The sequence below is a fragment of the Perna viridis genome, chromosome 9 (genome assembly GCF_037379345.1).
Source record: "Perna viridis isolate PV_CMFRI_1.1 ecotype Kerala chromosome 9, ASM3737934v1, whole genome shotgun sequence".
Taxonomy (NCBI): Eukaryota; Metazoa; Mollusca; class Bivalvia; order Mytilida; family Mytilidae; genus Perna; species Perna viridis.
Genome location: NC_142453.1, coordinates 26,810,617 through 26,833,326, shown reverse-complemented (window position 1 = coordinate 26,833,326; position 22,710 = coordinate 26,810,617). Strand labels below are relative to the sequence as shown.

At 32.6% G+C, this 22,710-nt stretch overlaps 1 protein-coding gene across 1 annotated transcript; it reads left to right on the top strand.

Annotated features, from left to right (window-relative positions):
• Positions 1-10,602: 10,602 nt before the first annotated feature.
• On the top strand, positions 10,603-21,866 carry LOC148607553 (acid-sensing ion channel 1C-like). The gene is made up of 11 exons (XM_088543544.1): positions 10,603-10,780; positions 13,690-13,873; positions 14,328-14,364; positions 15,865-16,006; positions 17,062-17,153; positions 18,155-18,390; positions 18,696-18,804; positions 19,100-19,172; positions 19,789-19,890; positions 20,718-20,793; positions 21,389-21,866. Exons 1-11 carry the CDS (start codon positions 10,611-10,613, stop codon positions 21,542-21,544), a joined length of 1,377 nt encoding a protein of 458 aa, XP_088399670.1. The 5' UTR covers positions 10,603-10,610; the 3' UTR covers positions 21,545-21,866.
• The last annotated feature ends 844 nt before the right edge of the window (positions 21,867-22,710 follow it).

Sequence of the window (22,710 nt, the reverse complement as noted above, 5' to 3'; positions counted from 1 at the left end):
CCCATCCCCCCTTTTTCCAGTGGCAATCAAAATTTGTCGACCCTATTATCCTTGTGATCCATCCTTTCTTTTTTTCATTTCATGTTCATTTTATCATCCCTTTCATGTTCATCGTCTGAATATAGCTGAAATATTGCTGCTCGGACGTTAAACCCCAACAACAAAAAAATCCATTTCATGTACTTTTTGTCATCCATTTCATGTTCATTGTCTGAATATAGCTGAAATATTGCTGCTCGGACGTTAAACCCCAACAAACAAACATTCTTCTGTCAAGCACCAAGCAGGCCAACCTGAACTTTCTTGTTTGATTTTTAATAAATGATTAATAAATTCAGCAAATAAACCACCTTTCTTTGCATCTTCGTCATATTGCAAGGATTGTGCAAAATGATACACTTCGTGAATTTTTAAAATTTGATATCCGTTTTGAATGGCTTTAATAATTTCAGGGGTACACCAAGTACCCATTAAACATCTTTCTGTATCGCTATGATTACAGTTTGAAATTTCTTTTTCGCCACATGTTTTGCATAAGATAAATTTTAATTTTCCGTCTTTTTCTTTTGTAGGTAAAACGGGAAAAAATAGTTTTCTCGGTGGCAAGATTGTCACTTTTGCTAGACCAAAATAATGGCTAATATCGTTGAAATTTTCTGTTATAATTTCTGGATGGCCAATGGGATACCGCATGTATTTATTAACATAAGGGTAGCCCCGTGCAGGTCCGGGTGTTAAAAGAATAGGCCTGCAGCAGCGCTAAGCTTGTCGTAAAAGGCGACTAAATAGTGCTCAGAAACCTAGCCGGAGGCTAGGCGCTCTGCCCACATAGCAACTGGGATGTGTGCCCCAGGTGGTGGAATGGGGTACCCCTGGCGTGATACATGCTGGGGTTGTCAGGCTATAATACGGAAAACCTGACCGCAAACCATAGTGGTGCACCGTGTTTGGAAAGATGCCACGTTCCGCGCACGTTAAAGAACCCTGCTTTGGTATTCGATAGGAGTAGGAACCTTTGCGCTCCGCCACAGGAGGCTAAATTGCCCTACCTTACCCATCCCCCTTTTTTCAGTGGCAATCAAAATTTGTCGACCCTATTATCCTTGTGACCCATCCTTTTTTTTCATTTCATGTTCATTTTATCATCCATTTCATGTTCATTGTCTGAATATAGCTGAAATATTGCTGCTCAGACGTTAAACCCCAACAAACAAACAAACAAAATTAACATAAGGGTACAGGCTTGTAAAGTCAACGTATTTTATTTGCTCATCGTCGCTATGTGTTTGCTCGTACAGCTTAATAGCATTTGTTCTGCCTCCGAAAAAAGAATCTCTAGGATTTAGTCTTTCTATAATTTCTAATTCCTCTACGAATTTTCGTAATTCTTCATTGTTTAGTTTTTCTTCAATGAATTCGTGAGATCATTTTTCTCTTACTTTGTAGCCTTTGCTTCTTAAAAATTTTGTTTTTAACTCCGTTTTCAGATATAATTGTTCTAAAGTTTTTCATGAAAAAAAAACTTTTTTGTCTGTCATCGGCAAAACATATTTTACAGCCGTGAAATATATATCTGTGATATTAAAAAATTTCGTTTGTTTCTTCACAAAAGCCATCAACATTAAAATTACATATTTGTATTTCGCCTTTACCGTTTAAAGCGTGTTTAATATTTTTCTTGGTGCAATGTTTTATCCATTCTAAATATTCAATTGAAGCTTTACCGCAAGTGTTGTTGTTAATGTAACCCGTAGGTGGGATGATACCTATCTTAGACTTAACAAATCTACTATTTTTAACAAAGTTATCAGGTATTAATTCTCCGGTCACATTGTCGAAATATTGACCTTTTTTCTTAATGCACATCTTTTCAGATCGATCAGGTAAAACGATTTCAACTTCATTTTCTAAAAAGTTAGTTTTAAAGACCGCCATAGTTAGACTTGCCACAGAAACGTAAGTAAATGGATCGACTGTAGTTTCCTTTATTAACAGATCTCTAAATGTCAAACACGCTTGTTTTCAAATATCCACGTCGCTTCTACAATAAGCTGTAATTTCTTCTTACATATCAAAATAATTCGATTGTTCATAATACCATTTAAAAAAATTATCTCTTTCGTCTGGCATCAGTGAGTCAGCTTGATAGTATTCTATATGAGGTTTAGGGCCTTTGTAGTAAAAATTGTCGATAGTATTAAATAAATGAGGAAAATAACCTTTCTTCAATTCCTTGAGACCAAACGCTTTTGATAATTTGGCTAGGACCATTGGTAAGAAATTTATGGAATCTAAAAATGTCTGATTACTTTTGGTCAATTTAAGATATAATAACTTGCTCCCCTGCAGAATGACTTGGTCAGGTTTTATCTTATTGTCGCACAGAAAATCGAGTAAAAAGTAACCATCGTAACCTTTCATATTGTGTGCAATAAATGTAAAGTCTTTATATCGAGTTTGAAGGAATGTCTTGTAAAAGCGAGCCGTACAGCCAATATTTGAAAAAATGTATTCTTTATTGTAGGGACAGTCCTTAAAAGGTTTATGATTTGGCAATTCGCATAGTTGGCCACAACTTTTACAGTGTGTATCTTTTATATTACAATCGTCAAATTTAGAATGAGCAATAACTAGATTAGGGGTGTGTACTTGTCTTCCGCAACATGTCTTTTTACAATTTCTACATCTAAAACAATCAATAAACAAAAATTTCTTGGTACAGTTTCCTTTTTCGCAACCGTTAGCGTTGGTAGGTATATAATTGTTGGGGCATTCATGAATGTATTCACCCTGGACAGCTTCGTAATCGTAAAATATAAACTTTCCGTTATATTCTTTTGGGGGGGTCATAGTTTTGTTGGTAACAATAATGAGGTTCGATAACGTTTTGTTTGCACTGTTTACAATAAAATTCATCGCAAACGTGTTTGTCTTTGTTACAACTTTTTATTTTCTTTTTGCAGTACGGACATGTGTAAAAGAAATCGCACACCACTATGCCTTTGATCTTGTTTTTTTTTTATGATTCACATAACATAATCTGTTTTTATACGTTGCATTACATTCTTTGCATTTTATAAGTTGGGCCGGCTGAATACTACAATCGGAAAGACATAAGCCACAATATTTTGCACAATTGTGTTGTTCTTTGTTATTATAGGCTTGAAAACAATGTTTACAGAAATAAGTTTTCTGGAAAAACCCAGTTATTGTTACAATTAAATGAAAAAGATAAACATTTTCCGAAAAGCGTTTCGACGTTCTAACAAATTTGTGGCTATTTCCGAAAGTATTACTTATAATGTTAAAATTGACTTCTAGGAAGGTCCCAAATTTTTCCAGATTGTCTAATGTTAGTGCCTTTGTAAAATCGTGGTCGGGGATTATTTCCTTTAAACTATCTACCAACTTCTTTTGCGAATTATTTCTCTGTATTAAGTTGGCGTAAAATTTGTGTTTGCATTCTTTGTTAATAAAATGATTTTCATGTGCCGATAGTGTGTAATCGTATTTGATAAACGTCTTGGTTTTATACAATTTTGCTAATCCTACGACCAATGTCTTATAACCACACAAATGATCTTTATTTTTAATCTGTATGATCGATTTACTATTCTGTATTTTACTCTGTAATATGACATCCTCGTTATATTTATTACCGACTATTGTCATTAAATTGTGCAAGATCCCTACATTTATTTGTAGATCGTTATTGACGGGTAGATCTTCGTTAGAGTTTAAGACAAATACTTGATTTATGTTGAATTCCGTTAGCTGAATCGGCGATACGTGTATAGTATTTCTTAATCCAGGACTTTGAATATCAAATTGAATAAAATCGTTTTCTGAATAATCGGTACGAATGTCGTTAACCATACGAGCAAATAAATTTTCCATTTGACGAACAGAAACTATAAATCGTGTATTTAGAAGTCTATCATCTGTTATTTTAAACTTGAAAGAGATTAATTTTGCCACACCGTCGGCAAAAATTCTTTCGTCGATTTTTTGTAGTCTTATGCCATCTATTTGTATTTTTTTTAAAGGTCTCACCATCAGTTGGTTTTCGTCTTCTTCTTCTCTAATTCTTTTTCTTTTTTCCATTTCTTCCTTGGAAAGCTTAAAAAATATTAAATTATGTTATCACTTTTTGTCTTTACAAATTTTAACTGTATTATGATTTTTTTTTCCTTCTTTTTCTTTATATAATATTTTAAAAAGGTTGTAAAAGGTCAACAATGTTAACGTCCAATAAAATTATATAATACTTATAGGTTTTTTTTCCCATAACAACAACAACATCATCATCATCATCAACTACGTCAATATCTACGTCATTAGCAACACAGGTATCATCAGAAATAATATTCACAGTTTCTTCATCCAAAAAAGTATCTAATGTATCCACTAAAAGAAAAAAATGTCTCTTTTGTTTTGTTTTTGAAAGTCTCACACACAAAGTCTTGGCCCCGTGCAGGTCCGGGTGTTAAAAGAATAGGCCTGCAGCAGCGCTAAGCTTGTCGTATAAGGCGACTAAATAGTGCTCAGAAATACTGCCCACAGAGCAACTGGGATGTGTGCCCCAGGTGGTGGAATGGGGTACCCCTGGCGTGTTACATGCTGGGGTTGTCAGGCTATAATACGGAAAACCTGACAGCAAACCATAGTGGTGCACCGTGTTGGGAAAGATGCCACGTTCCTCGCACGTTAAAGAACCCTGCTGTGGTATTCGATAGGAGTAGGAACCTTTGCGCTCCGCCACAGGAGGCTAAATTGCCCGACCTTATCCACCCCCCCCCTTTTTCCAGTGGCAATCAAAATTTGTCGACCCTATTGTCCTTGTGTCCCATCCTTTTTTTTTTTTCATTTCATGTTCATTTTATCATCCATTTCATGTTCATCGTCTGAATATAGCTGAAATATTGCTGCTCGGACGTTAAACCCCAACAAACAAAAACCTCTTTAACCCAAAAGATTCTTTTCTATATTTTCAATTTTATGTTACAAAAACCGATGGCACAGCATTTGGAACTACAGATGTTGTTAGTACTATAAGATTACCTAGTAATACATTTTTTACCCAATGTGAAATTTATATTAATAATATACTTGTTTCAACAAATTCCCCATATTTTCATTACGAAGCGTTCTTACACTTTTTAACTACAACCATTGATAATTTTCAAGCTTTATACAAGAGTGGAGATTTAGGAACAGACGCTGCAGAACTTAATGCAGGAGCGGTCAATAGAATAATAACAACCGATCCATATATATATGAAACTAAATTATTTTCACCTTTTTTTGACATTAAAAAATATTTACCAGGAAATTTAAATATAACAATTAATTTAAAACGTAACTCCCCTATTTTTTTTCTGTACGCTAAATCGGCTGTTAATTATAAATTTAATTTAATGCAAGTAAATTTCCACGCAAGTTTTATTGAACCTATTCCGAATTTAAGGCTACCTATAGAAAACGAATTATCAAAAAGACCTGCTGTTCATTGCTATGGCGACTATATAACAAAATCTATTACACTACCAGCAAACCAAGATTCCGTAAGCTTTGAGAATATTTTTAATTATCGACCTACTTATTTATACCTATATGCTGTAAAGAATTCTACCCTAACAACACCTAGTTTAACAACTGATCCAACAAAATTTTAAAATATTAATATAAAAGATATAAATTTGTATGTAGATGGGCAACTCACTGACAGTAACGGTGACTTACAGTTTTACAATATACAATCTCATTATTCAAAATATTTTATACATCAAAACCTTAAATATGTTGCTAGAACTAATAAAATCTTTCAGAATGAAATTATTTTCTGTTTTATATTAAAGCCCTTAGTTAATGAAAAAATGATACCTTTAAAATATGAAAATAATATTTCATTACAAATTAAATTATCATCAGCTGTCACAGAAGAATATATGATTTTTGTAACAGGGTATTTTGAAAATATGCTAATTATAAATTCGGATCGGCATATCTTTAAATTAAAGCAATTAGCATGAACACACTAAGTATTTATAAAAACCAAATGAAATATAAAAGAAATAATGTAAGAATGGCTCAGTTTCTTTTTTCAAATTATACGGATTCCATAATCCCCAAAGAATTACAATTATTTACTTGTGAAAAAAATCAAATAGTAACAGAAAAAACTTATAGAAAAATAATTTCCCCTTTGAATGCTACTTATGACGATACCAGCGATATAATTTTTAAAGTAAAAAACGAAGATTTTTTAGACCTTTTTAACAGCTATTATCAAATAGACATTGAACTTGAAGAAAAAAGCTCAACACCCAACCTTTAAAAGCCCTACAGATTACATCAGACCTAGTCATCAAACAGTTATATATTAATAATCAATTATTCCCGTGCAGGCCCGGGTGTTAAAAGAATAGGCCTGCAGCAGCGCTAAGCTTGTCGTATAAGGCGACTAAATAGTGCTCAGAAACCTAGCCGGGGGCTAGGCGCTCTGCCCACAGAGCAACTGGGATGTGTGCCCCAGGAGGTGGAATGGGGTACCCCTGGCGTGTTGTATGCTGGGGTTGTAAGGCTATAATACGGAAAACCTGACCGCAAACCATAGTGGTGCACCGTGTTGGGAAAGATGCCACGTTCCTCGCACGTTAAAGAACCCTGCTGTGGTATTCGATAGGAGTAGGAACCTTTGCGCTCCGCCACAGGAGGCTAAATTGCCCGACCTTACCCATCCCCCCTTTTTCCAGTGGCAATCAAAATTTGTCGACCCTATTATCCTTGTGACCCATCCTTATTTTTCATTTCATGTTCATTTTATCATCCATTTCATGTTCATTGTCTGAATATAGCTGAAATATTGCTGCTCGGACGGTAAACCCCAACAAACAAACAAACAAATAATCAATTAATTCCTGTGCAACAACCATATTACGATATAGAGAGTAGAATAGAAAAACTACTGTTTAGCAGTTCCGACGCTTTGCGAATATATCTAGATGAAACCAATTCAAAATTAAATGTTAAATTTTTTGACAGAATATATCTACCAATTGCTTTGCAGAAAAAATACCTACCTCCTAATTTAAATAAAGAAATAAAATTACGCTTAAATAAACCCCAGTTTTTTATACACGATTATAAAACTGCTTTAAAACTAGAAGCCAAAATTAAAAAAATTAATTTTAATTTCAATTTAATCAAGGTTGCTGTACCCTTTATAAATTCCGTATACAATGAATGGAGAAATAACCCTGGAGAAATAACCCTATAATACACAACCTACATGATTTAGCTGTTAAATCTTTTCAAATAAATGCAAATACATCCACCTTTAATTTGTATAATCTATTTAGTGCTAGACCAAAATATTTATTTTTGATATTTAAAAAAATGCTAATCTTACACCAGCAGACTTTACCAAAAATCCGAGTACTATAGAAACCGCTAACGTACAACAAGTAAATTTGTATATAAATAACGATTTACATAATAATGAACCTTATTACTTTAATTCTACAAATATACAAGCTACGCTACAAAGAACCAAAAGCAAATGAGCAACCTATACTCCACTAAAACCTAGGAACATGGGCCATGTTCGTCGGGAAAGCAAACAACCTCTGCAGCTACTTTTCCAGAAAAACCCGACGAGTTGCTCATAAAATGTTGCTTTTTAGAATAAGTCAGTTTTTTAATAGAATGTTCACTTCAGAGGAAAAAGTAGCAGTATTCAGGATACAAATGAGAACCCAAGAGGACAATAGATGCAGAAAAAAAAAACACGAATTCAAATAAACCAACATTTATACAAACAAACCGAACAATGCAAAACCACTGTATAAATCAGGGATGTACTCCGGAAGGTTGAACAGATCCTCATTCTTTTCACATGCCACGAAAGAAATAATTATATTGTACAATTACGGTAACGGATATTTTGTTTCTTTGGAATATGTGTTATTAAGTTGTTCTTATAATCGGCTTAAAGCAGATTCTTCCGATTGGAATATAAAGAGTCTGATCCAAAGTTTGCAGATTATATGTTAAAAAACAACGATGAATGATACTTCTTTATTTTGTTTAGCCGGTAAAATTGCTATGTAAAGATATTAAAAAGGGAGGGCTTAAAATTATACTATTCTATATTTAACATGTATTGGTGTCGAAGGGAAATCAAGGTATACAGGATTTGAAAGGTAATGAGTAATGCCCTTGAGGAGAAGGATAATCGGGCCTTAAACAAGTAATGGTCATCTGTCTCTTTCCTTTTTCACTTTGGTTGCATCGGTCCATGACTGAAACCCAAGGTCTTTGGTGCTTACCATTATACTGTTCGCTTCTGTTGAACCACAGATTCATTTATCATTATTTGCTTGCACCAAGTGGTTTGACTCAGACGACGAACTAGACGATCCGGTAGTAGAATTGGAGAAAAGTGGTTCGTGGCGATGAATGGAAAACAAGGTCCTGTCTTTCCTGAATGGTAATTGAACATACACAACGACTAATGTGTTAACAACTATGCACATACAATAGACATAAATATCATTAAAAAAACCAAAACAACACAAGCATAGAAACAAAAGTAAACGAGCATTCCAGTAAATATTCGAATCAAGTGCACGGGTAGGTTACATATCCTGATTTAGAGTTCCTATCTTAAATCTTTTTCGAATTCAATATCATGATAACTTCATCGGCAGACTATATACCTAGAAACCTACATACATTTTTAAGACATTATGCAAGAAGACCAAGATGAAAAATAAATAATCCACAATAGGTGCACCTAGCCACAAATATTGAAAAAGGATGTCCAATATAGCACAATGAAGTTCTGCAATATGCAATACAGGGACTACATCATTATCACCTCATTGTTCTTTTTAATTTTGTTATTGAATATCCGGTTAAATAAGATATGTAGTGCTAATTCTGAAAAAAAAAAAAACAATAAGCATTGAGATTAATGTTCATTTACTATTGAAATGGAACTGTTAAGGATGTAGACAATACTACAAGTGATGTCGTATATATTCGCAAAGCTGCATGTCTATCATAGTTTTTATGATTTAACATAGCTAAAGAACCGTTCATACAATTAGTTATTTTACCGTCAAAGTAATTTGGTTTTAAAGACTGTAAAAGTGTAAAGACCAGGAAGATCCTGTGATGTTGGCGTCACTACTAATCCTACTAATTTATTTGCGTTTGTTACAGTGTAATGTTTAATACATAGTAATGTCCGACAAAATGAAATGGATTTTTCCTAATCGAAATAGGATGACTCGGAATGTATGTTCAAAGTTCCCTGACAATTCAACAAATCTACAAACAGATCGAAGGGTTATTTTTAAAGTTTCTTACTATTCCATGTAATTACAAACCAGCAGTCACGTCTGAGAAAACATGAGTTTTTGATCTCTAATGGGTGAAAATAATTTAAAACATTTAAAAAAAGCCATATAAAATGGTTTTCCCGTCTGAATAATTGACTAAGGATAATCAGTTTTCATTATATAACTTATACATAATTCAAATAAGCCATATTCGGAATAATAATAAGAGAAATGATTATTCTTATTTCTTATTAGAAATTATTGATATAGAATGTAAATGGTTTTCTAGTGTTACTTCGCTTATAATGAAGTATTCTCATGCAGATTATCTTGGAGATAGGTGGTCCAAAACATAGACGGAAAATCTCAAAACATTTTTTTGCTTGTCCTTTTTGGTTTTTTGTTTGTTTTTTTTATTTGTTTGTTTGTTTGTTTTATTTGTTTTTGTTTCTTTGTATATGTTTGTTTTTTAGACATACAGAATTACTTAAAACGTTTGTTACCAAACTATAAATGAGTTGTAACTAAACTGTCCATTCCTTACATATATATACATATATACATATATCATGAATATGATAGGTTATAGACATATAGATAAACAATGATAGGCTTTTTTGTGTGTCTGTTTAACATTGAAATATAGCCTTATAGGTGAACAAAGATATACAGAATCGCATTTTAATAAATTTCTTACCGTTTGTCCTACCGGTGCACCAGGTCCATTCTTCCAGTTTTAAGTGGAGTCCAAATTGCTCATTTACTTTTGTAACTTTCTATGTATTATTTTGGTTATTTTATTTTTTGTTGTGTTTGTATGTTTTCCATGTCTGTTCTTCGTTCTTGGATAAAATTCTTTTGATTTCCGCTAGAATCTAGGTTCCCATGATCATCACAGTAACATGGTTTAAATATGACCAACATGAAAGTTCTTGTTTCCGTATCACTGATCAACGCTACCAATACATTAGATAAAAATTGCATAATTTAAATCTTCGCCTCAATATCTAATCCAGTTTTACTTTAGATCATTATCATCAGTGTTCATTAATAGGACCACTGCTATTGGCTTATTACAATTTAACATTTATATTTGATATTTTAGCAGTCGATATACAACTTGTATCCAATATGACATGGGTGACGGTAGCAAAGTGAGATTTCTTTTTTACAAACTATAAGGAGTAGCAACCTTTCATGATCAAACACTCTAAGGTTGTCTCTCATCAATCCTAACCTGTAATAATTTATTTAGAAGTAAGCATGATAGTTTCGAAGTTAAAAGAGTTTTCTGGATACACCTCCATACATGGCATTGGTCGAATTGGAGATGTTAATTTCATGGCTAGGAAACTTTTTTGGATTGTTGTTTGTCTTGCCTCTTTTTCAATGGCTATTTATCAAATAACTCGTCTAGTTGACCAGTATACAAGGTAAGTTGTTCTTCTATTAAACAGTCTATCGCGCTAGAACTCTAACAAATAGGCTTCTGTAACAGGGTTATGTTGCTACAAGATTGAGGTCATCACTACAGAAGTTTTATGGTCGTCATCATGGACTCGTGGATCGTAATGGTGTATCCATCAGCACCATGAAAACTGATTTATTCAACGGGTCATAGTTTTCCTTTCCTCATTTGTCTACCCTGGACTTGACTTTGTATGAGCAACTCGGCGTGTGTTTCTAGAAAAGCAGAGGACGCTTACCCTACCGGTGCACCTGGTCCATGCTCCCAGTGGAGTCCGAGTTGCTCATTTACTTTTGTTACTTTGTATGTATGATTTTAGTTATTTTATGTTCTTTGTTGTATATGTCTGTTTTCCATGTCTGGTCTTTGTCCCTGGACTACATTCTTTTGATTACCGCTATAACCTTGGTTCCCTTGATTACTCATTGATATCCAGCGGTCCTTTTCACAAAAAAACGTAATTGTCAAATTAGTTGTAAGTTATGATGGCATAATATCATAATAGATCAAAGTATTGTGACGTGTGACGTCACAACTTATTTTACTCTTATGTTTATTTTTATTTATTTTTTTTTTATTTATTATTATTATTTTTTTTTTTTTGTGAATAGGACTGCTGGTTTTTAATAGTTTATTGCAGACGGAAACATTTTTTTGCGGTGTTCTCGTTTTTTCATTTCATTTCCGTTATTTTTCTTGTGAATAATGACCGAAGAAACTAGTACTTGAAGTATTTTCTATTCGGTTAAATGTGTTTTTAATTCACAAAAAGTGCAAATACCAATTATCTTTTTATTTACATATGAACTACTTAACTTGATGTTTTAAAATATTTTTGAAGTTAAGAAACTTAAAAAGAGAAAATTTAGTTCAAAACATGATATTATCAAGTGTCTGCTTCAAAATGCTTTTACTGAAAGAGTAATCAAGGGAACCAAGGTTATAACGGTAATCAAAAGAATGTAATCCAGGGACAAAGACCATACATGAAAAACAGACATACACAACAAAGAACATAAAGTAAGCAAATTCTCTTATTACATTCTAAACATATACTTAGACAACATGTGTATTACAGGAAAAAACTGTATTCTTTACAGAGTTATGTTTCACTAAAACTTTACAGATTTATATGTCAAAAATGTGGTTGTGCTTGGGTGGAATTGATTCTTCTTTTATATCACATATATGCGAGTTTTTATTATTAATTTTGATTAATAAGTCTTCACTGATAGTGCGTCCTTGAAAATAACTAGATACTGTCATTGTTTATAGTAGATTCAATAAAAGACATTTCTATTCTGATTTATTGTGATTTATTTTAAGGTTAACTAACTAGTACAATGACATGTCATGATCTCAATCGATATTTTTTCATCTCAAATACGATCTTAGTTTGTACATGAAATTAGAACTTTGCAAGAGTAACCAAGGGAACCAAGGTTATAGCGGTAATCAAAAGAATGTAATCCAGGGACAAAGACCAGACATGGAAAACAGACATACACAACAAAAAACATAAAGTAACTAAAATCATACATACAAAGTAACAAAAGTAAATGAGCAACTCGGACTCCACTAAAATTGGGAGCATGGACCAGGTGCACCGGTAGGGTAAGCGTCCTCTGATTTTCTAGAAACACCCGCCGAGAATTATCATTCTTTGATTTGGTTGATTTAAGTGTGAAATGAATATAATTTTCTAAAAAGCGCAGATAGGAATACAGAAAAGACTAATGTTACCTAAAATATGACATCTTAAGACCAAATAAAACCTTAATTGTTCGGTGAATATTTTTTATCACGATAAATCACCTATATCATAGACAGTGCCTGAGTTATATATGGACTGTTACTTAAATATCAGCCTTTTTAAGAATTAAACAGATAATGAAACATGGTACGGAAAAAAACCCACAGATTTTAAAAGTGTAATTTAATTACTTACACCATCAGAACAAAGGAAAAAGAGACAAGATTTTCCATCTTTTATCGGTACAAATTTACTAAAAATGATCTTTTTTCAAAAGCATATTTTTCTGTCAAAAACCTCATTTTTCTGATATATCCAGTGATGCAGAGATTATATAGAAGTCTATAAAAAAAGAAATCATGATTCTTACAAATACCTAGACTTAAGTCCCGTTCTCTGCAAGAATAGGACAAAATTTAAAAAAAAATAACTAATCATCCTCAGAAAAAAAAACACACGAACTTGACAATGTAGGCACATAAGTTATTATCTATGGAAAACGAATTGACAGTTGGTATGTCTAAAAATTGTTAGAGGATGCAGAAAAGCGAGGTCAAAGTTGCAATAGAATGAAAGGCAAAGTGAGTTATCTCCCTTTGATGAAGACATTGCAATGCATTTCATATAATTTATACCTCGAATTAGTGACACTTAAAAAGGAATGAATGCCTTTTTTACATTTCAGTTAACATTTTGAATAAGATTCCATGGAAAAACTAGTTTGTTTTTGTTCATCATGATTCAACCACTGCCTGATATTTAATTTTTATAGAGAATACTACTTAATTTTATTGTTCCCTAATCGACGACAAATGTCTTTTGATGACACGCAAGAATGTTGCGAACCACCGCAAATGTCCTGACATGGTACAGGCATTTCCATTGGAAATTATGGATCAAACTAAGTTCAAAGCGCAGTAAATTTCCCACTTCAAAGACTTTTGTTTAAATCTTTGAAAAAAAAACATATTCTTATCTTTCAAAGTTGTTATTGTGTGTTTACGTATGGTAGTGTGGCAATAGCTGTCCAATTTAAAATCAGAAATAGAAAAAAAAACGTATTGCTTAATTGGTTTTTGTTACCTCACTTAACCTTATAAACAATGTTGAATTATTTACAGCGAAAGTGTCAACACGAAACTGTCCACGAGTTTTTCAGAATTAGATTTCCCGAGCGTAACCTTTTGCAATCTAAATCCATTAAGCTACAACAAGGCCAAAAAGGATCCGGTATTCTATCAAGTGGTTACTGAAACTGCGCATGCACTTAACCTTGATATTTCTCATTTTGATACCAATGTTAAAGTAAGTTTAATATTCAATTAACATGCGAAAAATGTGTTAATGAATATGTTTTGTTATTTCTTCGTTTTCAAATCTATATGCTTCTGAGAAATTCATTTTTATTTATTTCTTTAATTTCCAAATTACAAATCGGATGCATTGTAATATTTAAAAATTCAGTGCAAATATCTAATGAAAAATGTCTTTTTATTTTCAAAAGTTATAGATTGCTTGTTTTGTTGTACGAAATATGATTAATTTCACAAATATATATATACAGTTCAATCGATTCAAACCGAACCTATTTTGGACCTTAAAATTGATTTAACTAAAGCAGTTGATTGTTTATTAATGCAAAATACATTAAAATTGATATAAAGGGTTGAAAAAAAGTGCCTTTCAGATTATGCAGCTTTCAGAGTTTGCAGTCTTCAGTTTAGACATGTTTCACTTTATATGAATAAGTACATTTCAGCCGACAACACAACATCACACAACAACATATGCCCCAGGTAAGTTTTATCTTTTCTTACTTGTAGTTAATGCACTTATGTAAGACGTAATTCAGGTCTCTGTATGTGTTGTTTCATTTTCACATTTAGTTTCTTTTATGCTGCTGTAGAATAAAGGGGCAACTGTTTCGTTGTACTTGTAATAATGTTGTTTTGGGATCAAAAGGAGTCTGCCTTGTGGTGTATGTGTTTCCTCATCGATCATTGAAGACTCATAGGCGACCTTGACTTGACATTTTTCATCCCGGTGGGTTTGTTGTTTCTTTAACAAATTTATTATTTCCATTCTCATATCTTAATTCTACCCCGGACAGTAAAACGACTGTGTTTCTAGAAAAAGCAGAGAAAGCTTACCCTACCGGTGCACCTGTTCTATGCTCCCAGTTTTTAGTGGAGTCCGAGTTGCTCATTTACTCTTGTTACTTTGTATGTATTGTTTTAGTTACTTCATGTTCTTTGTTGTTTGTCTGTTTTCCATCTCTGGTCTTTGTCCCTGGATTACATTCTTTTGATTTCTACTAGAATATTGATTCCCTTGATTACTCTTTAAGACATGTGGTTGGAAACTAAGATTTAAAAAGGAATTTGTGAATCTTTCAATAATTAATTATATCTTAACCGATCATAATCGATATTCAAGCCGTCTCTAAGCTATGTGTTTTTTTTCAAAACTACCTTTCCAGCAGATATTAGAGACTCAGTATACAAATATGGTAACAGTCTGTCATAATACAGTGAAACTTGTCTAAACCAAAACCTGTCAAATCAAAACACATGTGTAGGAGTAATCAAGGGAATGAAGTTTATAGCGGTAATAAAAAATATCGTAATCCAGGAACAAAGACTAGACATGGAAAACAGACATACATAACAAATAACATAAAGTAACTAAAATCATACATACAAAGTAACAAAAGCAAAACTTGGAGCATGGACCAGGTGACCGGTAGGGTAAGCATCCCCTGCTTTTCTAGAAACACCCGCCGAGTTGCTCATAAAAAAGTCATGTCCGGGGTAGTCGAAAGAGGCAAGAAAAACTATGACACGTTGAACAAATCAGTTTTCATAGCGCAGATGGATACACCGTAACGATGTTAGAATTCTAGCGCGATACAAAAAGTCTGCATAGTTTCGGCAAGCTCTGGCATTACGTATGAGTTGTGATATGAACACTTCATACTCAAGTGCTAAAGGGATGTTGCCACAGATGAAAGGAAATTTGACAATTCTGAATAAAATGTCATCACGTTGGTCGTAAAGTTTGGTCAATTGTTTTCCTTTACCGTCGATTTCTAAGTGTAGGTCAAGATATGAGGCTGACGAATTGTTCCGCTCCACTTTAAACGCTCTTGAATTAAAATGTCTGTCAATAACTCTTTATTTTATAAATAATTATTTTTGTAAAAGCTTTAAAGTTTTCATATTATTTTGAAAATGTAATGTTCAATTACTGCAGTAATTTTGTTCGTAAATATTTGTTGTTTTTTTTTCATTGAAAAGGCGAAGACATGTTAAGAAGTGCAAATGATCAATTTCACTTAAGAATGGGATCATTTGATGCAGATCGGATCTATGCCCTGTCTCCTACTCAGAACGAATTCATCGTGAAATGTACATACCAAGGAAAGAATTGTTCATCAGGGTATGTTGTACTTAAATATTGTCAAATATTTGTTTGTAGTTCGGACTTCACAGGGTATAGTTTCTACAATTTATCAAAGCTGATGAATATTCAGAGGCGTTTCCCTTGTGAAGTTTTATTTCTACTAATTTTGCATATCAGAGAAGATAGGAGGATATTCTGTATGGTCATGTTCGTGGTATTCATAAATGTGTGCTCAACATGACTTGAGGGCATTAACACGTAATAATCGCCGAGTCATTTTCACACGATAATGTCCTCTTCAGATGCCTCAATGTAATAAACAGAATAGTTTGTTTTGTAGAGGGCCGAATCAACATTTCATACGGTTTCACTCATACGTTATCCCAGAGCTTGCCGTAACTACACTGTTGTATCGCACTAGATTTCATGCAATTAAGTTTTTGGAACAGGGTTATGTTGATACAAGTTTGAAGTCATCACTTCAGAAGTCAAATGGTCGTTATCATAAACTCATGGATCATTATGGTGCATTCATCTGCACCATGGGAACTGATTTGTTGCATTTGTCATAGTTTTCCTTTCCTCGTTCATCTACAATTGACGTGATGACTTTTATGAGCAACTCGGCGGGTATTTCTAGAAAAGCAGAGGACGTTTATCCTATCAATACACCTGGTCTATGTTCCATGGTTCTAGTGAGTTGTTCATTATTCTTTTGTTACATTGTATGTATTATTTTGGTCATTTGATGTTCTTTTTTGCGTGGCTTCCGTTAGCATCTTAGTTCCTTTGATTAATCTTTCAGGCAATACCCCTGTTCTGTAGGCAGTCACTATCAAGATAATGCCATTTATATACGCAGCTGTTGAATAATTCATGCACTCTAACCTCTCTATTGACAAAAGTCTTCCGTAAAAAGTTTTTGTACGGCAGACAGTAAAGTATATTTGAAAATCTTGATATGCAATAATATACCAATTTAGCAAAAATACTAACAGGAAAACGTAACGACAACTTTATTCAAAAAAAAAAATACTGTGGTAAATTATTAATCCGATTCGATTCACATTAACACCTTTTTACGTTTGTAGACTCATTAACAGGACGAGAGACGAATATTATGGAACATGTTATAAATTGACACCAGAGACGCCAAAAACAAAATTTGCTGGACCAGCATTTGGTAATTAATGATAGAAAATAGACATTTACATCCCGATGGAGTTGTTGTCAGTTTGACATATACACCACACCTATTCTCGCTTAATTACTGGGAAGAACTCATATACTGCTTGAAATGTTGTAAAAAAAGAATTGTCTTTCCATTAATTAGAATATTTTTCAGCATAATACAGCAATCTATATGTGGAAAAATTTAGCTCCTTTCAAGGATATATAATTTGCCGAAATTTATATCTGCAAGTTTTTAAATAGTTTGCGAATTAGTGAAATCTTCCTAAGAAATCTATATAAATATTTTTTTTTTTTAATCTATTATGATGCACAATCATCTAATAATTAGGTTCGGTTTTATATTAAAACTTTACAGTACAAGGTCATCTGGAAAAAATGATGCAGGGAAGATAATGTAGCATATAAGGGTCTGAAAACTCCAAACGATGTTAGAACTGATCGTTGGGAATTTGTCAGACCCTTCTAAGCTTACGTTATTTTCCCTGTAACAATTTGATCCGATGTAGCATATGGACGTATACATATAAAAACTCTATTGTTCTTCTTCTTCTTCTAGTAATTTGATAACCTTAACAGAGTGGTTTGACTATATATGAATAAGGGCAAAATCTTCATTGAAAAGTACTGAACATAAAGATTCCAAGAACGGATACTTCTGCCTAAAGCCTCTTCTTTCTGGTATTCTAAGTTGAAGTTATTTACACATATTCAGTGATGCAGAGTAACATTAGCGGCCATTTTCAATAAGAAGACCTTTTAGTATAATTCTATTATCAGATATGTGGTATTAACATGCTTCAGATTTTTCCAATTTTCTAACAATGACTTGTTTTTAAGTTTAACTTGCCGAACAGCTGTATATAAAGTTTACCAATATTCGAAGTATATCAGTGCCCTTAAAAAAACTTTAAATAATTCCAAAATTGCTGGCGACAATATGTAGATGATTTGAAGTAAACTAACGGAATGTGTTTTGATTCTTCGTCTTAGCCTTAGAATTGTTACTCAACGTTCAGCAAGATGACTTTGTTCCCATGATAACACAGTCAGCTGGAATAAGAATGTCTGTACATCCAAAAGGATCGAAGCCATACCTCACCAGTGAAGGCTTTTCTATAGCATCTAAATTTGAAACTCATGTAGTATTGAAGCAGAAAAGAATTATAAGATTTCCTGGAAAAGAAGGAGATCGGTGTGACGTAAATAATACATACTCTGGAGTATTGGTAGGTAGCATGAAAACAAACCTAACTGCTCGGCCGTTATTTATTATTGGAGTGGAGCTAATACGTATTTATTGCCCTCCGATTGGTATTTTCTATTGTTACGTTGCAAATGTCCAGACTTAGTTGTGGCTAAACTTAACTACTTCACAGATATAGAACAAGTATATTGGTCTTAAACCCTGAGGCGATGTCATAGTAAAAATAGATGTCTATTTTACGTTGTTACTAATTCAATATATCTTTTTCTTGATACTCTTCTGTATGTACGTAATCTAATACTAAATTCATTTTCATTTTGACTACAGCCATGTATAGAAGCATGTATAGGCCATTACATCGCAAAGTCCTGCAAGTGCTTGACATCTTTTGAATACTCAACCGAATCTGTCCGGTCAATGTGTATGACAGAAACTCGTGAGTATATGCACAAACTGGTGATTGTCTGGATTGAAAATTTATAAAGGGACGAAAAAACAAAACCGCATTCATAGATACAATATAAAAATGACGATAAAGAAAACGAGACGAAACACATAAAGCAGTTACCAATTTGAACCCTCGCAAAAACGGAAGTGAAATAAGATATGAATATGTGTGTGTGTGTGTGTGTGTGTGTGTGTGTGTGTGTGTGTGTGTGTGAGCTATGTACCTACTTCCATTCCTATCTTTATCGCAATTGTTATATATCATTGTTTGTTCTTTTTAACAGAATTGGATTGTAAAAACAACTATCAAGATAAAGCTGTCGAGGAATCGATTTGTAAATGCAAAATGCCATGCAGGTTGGTTGCTTAAGTAGTCGTTTTTTTTTGTTTAAATTAGGCTTATTTATTATTCAGAAACAGTTCAAACACATAATCAGCCTGTTTTTAGGTTGTTACTCTTTTGGGATAAATATAATATAATTGTATGAAATTTTAAACATGAAAAACTTACCGATCCTGAGTTAAGAGGGAAATTAATGTATGGTTTTCTCCCATAACACAAATATATTTACAAATGAACTAAGTTTCATTGCGTAAAATATGGCGTAAGTAGAAAAAAAGGTGTTTCTTGTTGTGTTTATTTTTCTCCACCTTAAATCACATCTATTATTGGAGTGCTTTATACGGATGAGTACTTTTAAGAATTATTATCATTCAAGGTAAAAATGTTTGCATTGGTGTCGCAAAAATATGAAGAGCTATTTCTTCTATGTGGTTTATGTTAACGACAGAACGACCATTTCTGTATAACCCGATTTGGGATATCTGCATAGAAAACAGAATTTAATAAGTATATGACATTAAAATTCATGTACCACTTTTTTTTCATAAATTGTGTGTGCCTTTAATACATCCTAAGTTAAAAAAAAAGATATTTTAAGTATCAAATTAAGTTATTTTTATTAAATTTCAGACAGATGGGCTATGAAAAAAGTATATTTATGACAAGTTATCCTGCAGAGAGGTTTAGTAATGTCCTGAATAATATTATGAACTCCACTGCGGACGGTCTAGGGTAAACCGAGTATTGTTTTGTTTTCTTTTTTTTTTAATTTTTATTTTTCAATTTAGTTATTTATTCATGTATTTATTTATTTATATATTTATTTATTCATTCATTGATTCATTCATTTGATATTAAAAGGTATATATTTTTGCTCTTTTCTTTCACAGGATAGTGCTATCTACATTTACTTTTCGGGGAAGTTATTTTCTAACTTATATTTTATTACAAACAACTGAATATTACTGATTGATAGCAATGTAAAACTCTAACTACAGAACACTAAATGAAACTTATCCCAAGATAACGTACTTCATTTTATTTGGAATACTGTCAAAGTATTGCGGAGACGTTTAGTTTTGTCCTGCATGATATTATGAACTCTACTGCTGGTAGTATAAAGTAAACCAGTTGTTTTGTTTTTGTTTTTGTTTTGTTTTTGTTTTGTTTTTTTGTTTTGTTTTTTGTTTTGTTTTGTTTTTTTTTAATTTTTATTTTTACTAGACTTTCAATTTATTTAATCATGTATCTATGTATCTAGTTTTATCTTCATTAACTCTTTTTAATGTTTTGTGGCACCTCACTATCTTTTTTCTTTAACTTATATTTTATAACAACGACTGTTTCGTGCTAATCAATAGCAGTGATAGACTCTACCTACAGAACATGAAATGAATGCAAAATAATGTAAGACTTAAGAAAATGAAACTTATTCTTAGACAAGATACTTCATTTTATTTAGAATACTGTCAGAGAATTGGAAATGCCTGTACATTTTTTTAAGTCTAATGTTATTTTAAGCTTGGGCTAAACGAAATTTACTTGAAATTTTACTTCAGTGAGAGCATGGTTAAAGTTAAGGTCTATTTCTCCTCTCTGACTGAAGATCTTATTGAAGAGGAACTTGCCTATACTGTAAGATTTAATATTTAAAAAAATGTCGCACAATTACAAACAACTGTTAAACAAAACAAATGTTTCTTAAGAACCACCTTACGACATACGAATATTTTTTTTAGAATCCTTTCGAATAATCAACTGGTGTCCAATCGCAAGCATTCGTATTTAACTTGTCTTCATCAGTAAGTTATTCTTAACAACTCGAAGACATCTGCAGAATTCGTATCGGATTCGTGAAAGGAGTTGAAAAAAAAAATCTTTTTTTTTGGCTGTGTGTCTATATTCTTATTCTAGTCTTCGGAGTATATTCTTCTGATAGCTCTTGTAATAGCGATTGTGAAATAAGTATACTTTTGTTTTTCTTATTATTAAATTCCTGGCCAATCTGTTTAGTTCCTTTTTAAATCAATCAAAGGCAAATATATACGGTAGAAACTAATTATAAACGAATGGATGAAACAAACAAACATTGGTAAACATAACCATTAAAAAATAAGATCACGCAATCTACTTAATTTGACTTCACGTGTTCAAGACATTCATTCAGACGGAGACTGCTTGGGTGTGCCTTTATAATTACATCAATTTTATATATATATTTTTATCACAGGTTGAGAATTTTGTCAGTGACATCGGTGGACAGTTAGGCCTATGGGCTGGTTTCTCCGTTCTTAGTCTAGCAGAATTAATAGAGCTTGTCATTATCCTGGTTCATGCTTGCTTTACACCGAGGAAGCCAATGGTTAAAGATTATGAAAAAGAATAATACTGTAAAAATATTATTGTTCGTGGGAAACCAATTTTCGTGGTATTCGTGGGTGTGGCAAACACGAAATATGAATCCAGAAGAAATGTCCGACCATTTATATAATGGAGTTGTCAAATCCACAAATTCAAAAATCTGCAATTGGATGTTTTTTTCCCTAACCACAAACATTGATACCCACGAATAAACGTATTTTCACAGTTTAGCCAGTATAGTTACACCGTAGGCGAAATTGCTGCTGAAAATGTCATAACAATGTCGTACATTACTTTTAGTTCAAGCTAGTTTTTGACTACATTGTACTTGTGGATCCAAATATAAATACAAGAAATCTTTACTATTATTTCTCCTATTTTCAAATTCGTACGTGTTATATAACAGGATAGTGAAAGGACTGTACCATAAATAATATAATCAAATAATGAGTACTTAATTCTAGTACACCAACAAATATATATATATGTATATACCTGAAATATGTAAAACCTTTCAGCTGAAATCGGAGGTAAACTTGGAAGAACAATATTTGAGACATAATATGTTGCACATGAAAGAGTATTCGAGGGAACCAGGATTCTAGCGGACATCAAAAGAACGTAATCCAGGGACAAAGATCAGACATGAAAACAACATACACACATCAAAGAATATAAAATTACCAAAATAATACATACAAAGTAACAATAGTAAATGAGCAACTCCAATAAAAGCTGGGAGTATGAAAGAAACCATATTGCAATAGTATAATCATGACCTGTCAGCATGTTATACTCAACATTGAAATCATTGCAGTTTGGTAATATTTGAAAAAATTGACTAAACTTCAGTGATACTAGCATTGATAAGAAACCCTTGATACTAAAATGTGCAAGTAAATGAAGGCACAAAGGTGCAAAATAGAATTACAAATTACACATTTAAAAGTGTATATAAACAACAGGAAAATTACTCGGTAAAAGAATAGCCTGGAACTTGTCATAAACAAGGGTATGAAGTTATTGTCACGGAATTGGTAGCTTGCTTTTTGTTGTTTGTATGTTTTTAGATTGTGCTGTTTGTAGTTTTGTTCTCTTTTTTGTTTTTTTTTTTCGCCAATGTTGCGTCTTGTTTTTTTGTTTTTTGTTTTTGTTTTGGTTGCAGGTTTGATTGTTTTCCTTGAATTGATG

Excerpts from the sequence above, each read along its gene's own strand:
- LOC148607553 (XM_088543544.1), top strand. The coding sequence starts at position 10,611 with ATGATAGTTTCGAAGTTAAAAGAGTTTTCTGGATACACCTCCATACAT. Across the intron at positions 16,007-17,061 it reads GGAAAGAATTGTTCATCAGG|ACTCATTAACAGGACGAGAG; the intron begins GTATGTTGTACT and ends TTACGTTTGTAG. Across the intron at positions 18,805-19,099 it reads AATGTGTATGACAGAAACTC|AATTGGATTGTAAAAACAAC; the intron begins GTGAGTATATGC and ends TCTTTTTAACAG.